We start from the raw sequence: 9,064 nt of genomic DNA on the forward strand, positions 1-9,064 counted from the left end.
ATATATATATATATATATATTTATTACACGCATATTTGTGTGTCTGTGTGTTTGTGCATGCGTGCGCGTGTATTTCATTAGCTTCATTTGACAAGAAATTCCTGGATAATAATATATCATATTGGAAAAGCAAATATTTATGTGAAGTACTCATGTGATTCAAGAAAATATAGTAATAATTGAATGTTTATTTACAAACAACAGCCTCTAATTTGAGGACTAAAATTTATCATATTTGATTTAAATTCTTATAATATAAAGAGAATTATGACTAGAAATGTTTCTTTTATTACGAATGAAAATAGCATTTACATACACACCACCGAGTAAACACATCTCACATCTAAATTATACTTTTTTACAATTATACCAACCAAATTTTTTAAATCTCATTAAAAAACTCACCATTTTAACTTTTAAAAGGGGAAATACACCTTTTCATGCATAGGTAAGGTGGTATGTATGTAAAAGTTGAAGTTTATGTGTTACTTATTAGATATGTATATACATAGGAATTGAGTGGTATGTATGTAAATCTTCTTATTAAAAGATTTTAAAACGCTCCACACGAAGCAATTTAATGTCATTCATTCAATTTTGTTCAACTTACATTTAAAAGAACCTTGATATTTCACTAAAAGAAAATTGCTAGAAACAAAATATCATAGAATTGATAACATGTAATCATAAGCTATGCAAAAAACCAGTGTTCCACTTCGCAGTTAATAGTGCAAAAGGGGTAGTATTTAGAAATACAGAAGTAACTACTAATAAATCAACAACTAATAAAACTAAGCAACGTTATGATCCATTGTCCTGCTATCTTCCTTGGCATGCAATAGGTTGAAGAAAATACAGTGAATTTCTCCTCCTTAAATTCAAAATTTTGATAGAAAAATTAATATCTTGAAATAAACTAGGTTAGAATAAATCATGGCTAAAAGGAATCATGGTTGATATTCAACTAAAATACAATCTATTTAAAAAACCATCGCATTTAAATATCACATTATGTTAAATACAATCTATTTAAAAAACCATCGCATTTAAATATCACACTATGTTAACTTTTCAAATTATTAAAAATTATATTATGTGTAAAGGAATATAGCTTGGTAATAATACATTAGGCTCACTTTGCAACTCAACACAATTTTCGTATCTCAGATTTATGGAGTTTGTACAAGGGCACTAGCATATTTACAATTTTACATATGTACCACCCTTCTAGTAAAGGGTATTTACATGCCTTACCACCCTTCAATCTAAATAAGAATTGAGTGTTATGTATACAGATCTTCCTATTAAAGATCTCATTAACTCGATTAAAATTTCTCTCGTTATAAAAAAAGAAAAAAATTTCTAATAACGAGGAATTTACATACTTACCACCCTTCTTGGAAATGTCGAAGCCGTCGAGTCCTCTCAAAACTCCAGTGCTCGAAGAGCCTTCTGAGGTGGAAGCGTCTGTCGACGCGATCAAAGCTTTTGCAGCCACAGTTGAAGGTCAAAGCTTCCCGCCAAAGTCCAAGTTCGAAGCTTCATGTTGCTTGTGGTAGAAGGTCGAAGCTTCTGTCGCTTGTGTCTCTTGCAGTAGAAACTTTTGTTGCCTATGTTGATGGTCGAAGTGTCTCATGTGGTCGTGCAATGTTCAAATCACAGACTTCGAACTCAAGCTTCAAATCGAAACTGAAATCGATACTCTCCCCTGAACTCTCAAAATCTCGTAATGGATTTTCTACTCTTTGCGGCTAGCTCCTTCGAATGACCATAACTTTAGGTATTATATCCCTCGCTCGTGAACCGAATCGAGTCGATCGCTTCAGCGCACTTTGAAGCGATATTCAAATGTGAACCGTGTGCTACGCCCACAAGTACTGGCGAACAGCGAAGTAAAGAGAGCTTCGCTTTACGTCCCACGTGATATGTACTTCCATGAGTGCTTTTAAAAATACTATGTAACCTAAACTTTGTCAAATCAATGAATTAAGTCCAATTCATTAATCGTTGATTAACAATAACTTTATTGCATGATGTATGAAGTTTTTCCCTCTAGAGAGAATAACAAGAATTCAGTCGAATAATCAAAGATAATCAACTGAGTGAACTTAATGACATCCTATGATCAATAAAAAATTATGACAAAATATATACATCAATAAGGGAAATTCTCGAAGGATTTTATCTTTTCAATAAACAATGTAGATTTAAACATTTTGGATACAACCAAAGAACAATCAAATAGGGTATAGGAAATTTTCCTATAAATGCTTATGGTAAAACAATATTTTCAATAGAATTTCCTTTACAATTTATTTTTATGGATTCTAGGCCATGTTTAATACAAGGTACATACAAATAATGATTCTATATCAAAAGAAGTGCAAATTAATGCAAATAAATAGTGTTGGAAGAGCTAGACCTGATTGGGAAGCAAAAAATTTAATGATATATTGGGGATTAATAGGCATTGGTTTTAATAATTCATAACAAATTCAACTAAAGCTAAACTAGGGAAGCAATTTAATCCCCACTTATATTCAGCCATGCTTATCTTTCCATGTAAATAAAAAAAGATAGTTCAATGATCAATTATTTTATATAAAAAACAACAAATTAAAAAACTAATATCAACGAACTTAATTAAAAAAAAAACTCATCATAGCAGAATTGAGAACTAAAGACCACAATTCCTCACCCTATGAATAGCCAAATCAGAGACAAGAAGAGTAACAGAGAAAAAAAAAAGAGCCATATTAAGTTGATTATATGCCTTTTTCAACATAGTCATTCTAAGTTGGCTCACGAGGATAAATAGCATATAACTTGATCAAAGTAAATAGAATCAAAATAAATAGAATCAAAGCCATACCAAATAAAACAAGGAATAAAAAAAGAAAAAAACTTAGGCCATGTTTAGGATCACTTTCTGTTTTTTTTATTTTTAGCTTTTGAACAAAGAAACAGAAAACAGAAAAAACTCTTTTATTTTTAGCTTTTGAACAAAGAAACAGAAAACCGAAAAAACTCTGTTTTTTTTTTTTTGTTTTTGAACAAAAAAACATAAAACCGAAAAAAAAGCGTTTTTTTATTCTTTTTTTTTTTATTAATTTTTTTTTTAAGCACATGATGTGTATTTTCAAAACATCAAAAACATGTTTTTCGGGGTTAAGCCATAAAAGCTTAAATAAGCTTAATCCGCCGAAATTAAAAAAACTAAATTAAGTCATTAATTGCCAGTTAACTCCTAAGCTTGCTTAATTAACTCGTTAATAAATTTATAAAAATTACTAATTAAATCAATTAATAAATACATAATTAAACTAAAAATCATCTAATTAAACTATTAATTCTTTATATTAAACCTAAATGAATTTAATTAACTCATAATTACTCAATTTAATAATAAATCTACTTAATTAACTTAATAATGAATCAATTAAACCCATAACAATTCAACTAAGATATTACTCATTTAGTTAAGTGAATAAAAATAAAAATAAAATTTTAAATGATTTAAACATACCATTAAATATATAAATAATTAAAGAAAACATTAAACAACTTAATTAAAATACTAATTAATAAATTATTAAATATTTAATCAAATTAATTGAAATTTTTATTAATTCATAAAATTCTAATAAACTCACAAAAATTTTAAATAAATTAAATCTTCAAATTAACAAAACCTAATTAATTTATCTATAAAATAATAAATTAATTAATTAAGTAATAAAATCTATTTAATTAAACAAAACATAATTAATTTATCTATAAAATAATAAATTAATTAATTAAATAATAAAATCTATTTAATTAACGTAATAAAATATTTAATTAATTTCAATTTACTAAAAAAATTTCATTAACATATTAGTAGTTATTACAATTTCTATATGTATGAGATATAACACATTATAATTAAACACCCAATCAAACATGTTTCATATTTTTGGTTTTTAAAATATATAAATCACATCAGTATTAAATTGGTTTTCCAAGAACAGAAAACAGAAAATAAAATAAAAAAACAGACGTAAAATAAAAAAAAAAAAAAAAAAACAGAAAGTGATCACAAATAGAGCCTTATAATAAAAAGAATTATAGAATGCTTCTTCGAGGAGACCATTCCAACACTCTTAAATGTTAAATTTCTAAAGATTGCAAATCTCAAATCCTAAGAGATTGAGGTGGCTCGTTGCAATTTTTTTGTGAAACAAGAGAAATACCATCACAAACTGAATATAAAATCCTTACTAACATTTTCCCAACACATTGCCAAACATCCTTGGTCCTCTTAGACAAAGTGAACTACCAAATAAATATAGAAGTCAATCCAATAAGCAAATGAAGAATGATCTGAATCACAGTATATCTCTCAAAGGGTTTCTTCTTCCAGCCATTCCCCTGAAATCTAACTAAAGATTCTTAATCAAGTGATCCATCATCGTCAACGCTTATTCCTCCTTTGAATTTAAATCATGAATAACAAATTTCCAAAAGGTTTATTTCAACGCTTATTTCTCAGAAGGCTTTTTCTTCCTACCACTCCCCTGAAATCTAACTAAAGATTCTTAATCAAGTGATCCATCATCTTCAATGCTTATTTCTTCTTCGAATTTTAATAATGAATAACAAATTTCCAAATATGTTTATTCGAAGTGGATAAAGAAGAAACTTGAATTACATTGGAGGAGAAGAAAGAAAATCAATAAGAAATGTCGCGGGAAGTGCTCTCATCAAACAAAACAAGCCTAGAGAATTAAACCTTGATCATAACAGGATCAATACATCTCCAAACCTTTCTAGACTTGTCATTTCCAAAAACATACATCTGAAATATTCTTATTAAGCTTATGAGAAAAGCCATCAGAATAACTAAATGTGTGAATGTGAAACATGTGTGTGTTTGTGTGTGTGTGTGTGTGTGTGTGTGTGTGTGTGTGTGTGTGTGTGTGTGTGTGTGTGTGTGTGTGTGTGTGTGTGTGTGTGTGTGTGTGTGTGTGTGTGTGTGTGTGTGTGTGTGTGTGTGTGTGTGTGTGTGAGAAACAATACCAACACTTCTTAATTAAATGAACACTAATTTGCAAACAATCAACCAAAAACTCATGCTGAAAAGGCTTCACTAGCAAACTTCTATCTATCTCAAAAAATGTATTGTTTCTTACTTTTAGCCACACTGTTCTATTTTAGAGTATTTAGGCAAGTGAATTCATTGTGAATTCCATACTTTGTTAGAAAAATTGGTAACTTCTTAGTGAGATATTCTCCATCAACAAAGATATTTTAACATGAAATAAATTCTGAACTGAAGGTCCAAGCTAATAAGTTTTTGGATAACTTCAAACTCATGATTCATGATAAACACCAAGAAATATGTTAGGAAAAAGAATCACCAATGATGGAAATTGCATATCCATACAGAAGTTATGTTGAGCTTCCCTTATACATCAAAGTGAATCAGCTACAACTAGATCTAGTCCCAATCACTCTAAAGTGAAGCTTGTGCATGTTTCTATTGGCAATCAACACAGACAACTCTAGCATTCACCAGCAACTAAAGAAAATCATCAACCAAGTTCATGTATTACATCCCAATACGCTAATCATAAATTACATGTAACATATTTGTATAACCATAAATCTATAAGGTCATCTTCAGAAGATTTATCAGCACAAAAACTCATGACAATCATATCATAGAATTTATTCACTTTTAACCCATTAGTGACAAGGCTACAAATAACATATTCATTGGTCTACACCTCAAGAGCAGCAATCCTCAAAATGATGATTTACATCTCTTTGCAACCTATCTTGAAGGACTAAACATTTCTCATCTTTCAAATTTGATCGCCTCATCTTAGGATCCTAATTTTTTTAATTATTTTCTTTATAATCTTAAAATATAAATTCATAACTACTATCCAATGGTACATAGTTAGGATTTCTCTTAAAATCACATCAAACAAAAATAAACAAGTTAAAACTAAGACTACACATATCAATCTTCCGGATTTTTTCCTTGCTTATTTAAAAATTAAGAAAAATTATTACAAGTTTATGACCTAAAGCAAAACTAAAGTCGGGCTTGATATACCAACAGTCAAAGCCCATTCAACCCAAAACAAAATTCTTATGGGTGAGAGTTAACTATTTGCTATTCCTGCACCCAAATATTTTTCAACCATCTGATACTAGACTAAGCACACTTACACACACCTTAAAATCTACCCCTAGTGTGAAAGCTATTTATATTAGCCACCATTCTGCTCAAATAGAAGCTTTTCAACATCATCAAGAATAATGTATCAAGGGCACACTCAACCATATGGTGGCACCGTGAGAGCATCCATTATTGAGCCTTATTCAACCATGGTAAAAATCGGAAAAGATCAATGGGAGACACTGGTTGAACAACCCAAATTTGATACTATATGTTAGGGAGTAAGACCCAAATAGAGCTGAAATTGGAGTAGACATTCATGCGACCAAACTCATTTTCAACCTAAAATCTCAAGTCAATGGGTGTAGGATAACCACTTGGTATTCTTACACTTATATTTTAACTACCAATAATACAACTAAGGCTGCATTTGGAGTAGCAGTACAATGGCAGTGCAGTGTCTCAACGCACTTTCAATTGTTTGGAAAAATTATGTTTTGTCTGCTTCTTCAAAAAATTGCAGTGGGAAACTACATTTCGTAACAAAATTTGGCTAGAAAACTACAATTGCTTCTTCAAAAAATTGCAGTGGGAAACTACATTTTGTAACAAAATTTGGCTAGAAAACTACTGACTTTTTGAAAATAAAATAAATTTTTAACAGTCGCCGTAACTTTTTTAATAGTAATTTTATTTACAGCAACTTCACAATTATTTCTTCAAATAGAAGCATATGCCCCCAAACAGATCCTAAATCCACTCTCATGTATGTTAAAATATTAATCTTCTAAAATCTTTCGTTGTAGAGGTAAAGACTCAAGGAGCACATAACAATCTTCCAAACACCTTATATTGGCATGCAGTGTCATGAAAAGTATCAAACACAAATTTACATAGCCCTGACATGTGAAAGGAAGAATGCACAGAAACTAGCACATACAACATGTGTTAATGGGGATTATGGATGATAAAGCGAGACGGTGTGAAAAATAAAACGTGTAAAGTTGGCAAACCTTTTCCTTCCTAATAAGCTTGCATCCCTCGACGGGACCAGTACTTTGGAAAACCTCTTGAAGAAGAGCTTCAGTAACTTGAATATGAATATTTCCAACATAACTGCATCAGCATATATGTGTAATGAGCAAAAAACTAAGAGATGATACATACTATATTGCTGGGGAGATAGTAATTAATCCGAATGACAATGATATCATGTAATCCTTACAAAAGGGGGAAACCCAATTTTCTAAATTTTTTTATATCAAGGCAAGAAAATCAGAAAAATTTATAGAGAAAATAAAAAATTAGAGTGCAAGGAGAAACTTATGAGACATCTATAATAGCAATGGTTAAGAAAGGAAGGGGGGAGGACAAGTGTTCAATGTTCACTATTAGTTATTACTAGTAAAAGATAAGGCAAAGAAGAAAATTTGAAAATATGTTAAGGCTCCTATAACACTCACACACTGCGGCATGAACTCGAATCAAATCCAGGGGGCAGATTTCCACTCGGGATCGGCTCTATCTGCAAAATAAAAGTGTAAAAGAACAACAAAAAAATCTTACGCAAAGGATATTCTCCTAGAAATGAATGCACAACGAAGTCAGACGTAGAAACATTAATAATAGGAAAAAATGGACGGCAAAATGCAAAGCCTACAGCTCAAAGCAAAATAATGTTTTTGAACTAGTTACCATTGCATGGAATAAAATGGCCAAGTTTCCAAAAAGGGAACAATAAAGATAAAAAAATGAATGTGATTAATTTAAGTATGACCGAAATAAACTCAAAAACACATCGGATGGAATATCTAACACATATGTAATTACATATCTAACACCTAAACTTTAATCTTTACATGTATGCCACCTTTCCTATGAATGAAAAAGGTGTGTTTCACTTTTTAAAAGCTAAAATTGTGTCATTTTTATGTGATATGAAAGATTTGGATGTTATAAATGTATTATTTAAAGTTTAAATGTTACATTTGTAAATACATAAGAATGGAGTGGTATGTATACAACCGCAACAAAAAAGGGACCTGAAGCGTATATTCTCGTGTACCATGAATAGACTTCAATATATCAGCATGAAATGACGAATAAAATAAAAAATCAGAATTTTCAACTGTAGAAGAAGCAGACCTAAAGCCGGAATCATCCGCAAAAACAATGTGAAAGACAAAAAATAAAAATAAAAAATTCCCACAGAACAAGATGCCCAGCAGCAAACAACTGAGTGCAAGCTGAAGCATCCCAATTCCGCAGCAAAAGCTGCATTAACCTTAGAACCATAATCAAAGAAGAAAACCAGCTAATGAAACAATAAGTCAATGATCTTAATAAGAAATGGTTTATGGATGTTAAATGAACAACTAAAGTAAAAGAAAGGAAATACCTGTGGGGGAGCTAAAAGTCCCGGGAGATGGTAAAGAGACTGCTGCTGCTGCTGCTGCTGCTGAAGAAGGGACTGCTGCTGCTGGAGAAGGGCCTGCTGCATCAAAGCCTGCTGCTTGAGCCGCTGCTGCTGCATTCTTCCCGGCCTAGGGTTTGATCCAAAGAAAGATTGCGTACAGTGCTAATCCGATCGAATCGGAAATCCAGAAAGGGTTTAGGGTTTACGAAGTGAAATGGAAAATACAACAAAAAGGAAAGCAAAATGCAATAAAATTCAAAAAGAAAATAGAAAAAGAAAAATCCCTCCAAATCGAGGGAAGAGAAGAGGAGAGATCAGAGGTGAGAAGATGGGAGAAGCGACGAGAAAATTTCTGGGAGGAAGAAGGAAACGAATGGAAGTCGGAAAAATTTGTTGGATGCTGCTGCGATTTCATCTAAATCGGTTCCATTTGTTCATTCATGAGATATTTTACGCGGACACAAGAACATTGGGCCGAT

General features: G+C 31.0%; 1 protein-coding gene across 2 annotated transcripts in view; it reads right to left on the bottom strand.

The window, feature by feature from the left end:
• The window catches only part of LOC110030226 (oligouridylate-binding protein 1-like), a 30,377-nt gene extending 21,358 nt beyond the window's left edge, over positions 1-9,019 (bottom strand). The window contains exons 1-3 of one of the 2 annotated variants that reach the window (XM_020732839.1): positions 8,568-9,019; positions 7,633-7,694; positions 7,183-7,285 (exon numbers count right to left, since the gene is read on the bottom strand). In XM_020732839.1, the coding sequence (XP_020588498.1) occupies positions 7,183-7,285; positions 7,633-7,694; positions 8,568-8,702 (300 nt within the window). In that variant the 5' untranslated portion in view covers positions 8,703-9,019. The remainder of the gene's footprint in view (positions 1-7,182; positions 7,286-7,632; positions 7,695-8,567) is intronic. The other variant, XM_020732838.1, reaches the window with a different exon arrangement.
• Between the last annotated feature and the right edge of the window lie 45 nt (positions 9,020-9,064).

This window comes from Phalaenopsis equestris, unplaced genomic scaffold, assembly GCF_001263595.1.
Source record: "Phalaenopsis equestris unplaced genomic scaffold, ASM126359v1 Scaffold000676, whole genome shotgun sequence".
In the NCBI taxonomy this organism is placed as follows: Eukaryota; Viridiplantae; Streptophyta; class Magnoliopsida; order Asparagales; family Orchidaceae; genus Phalaenopsis; species Phalaenopsis equestris.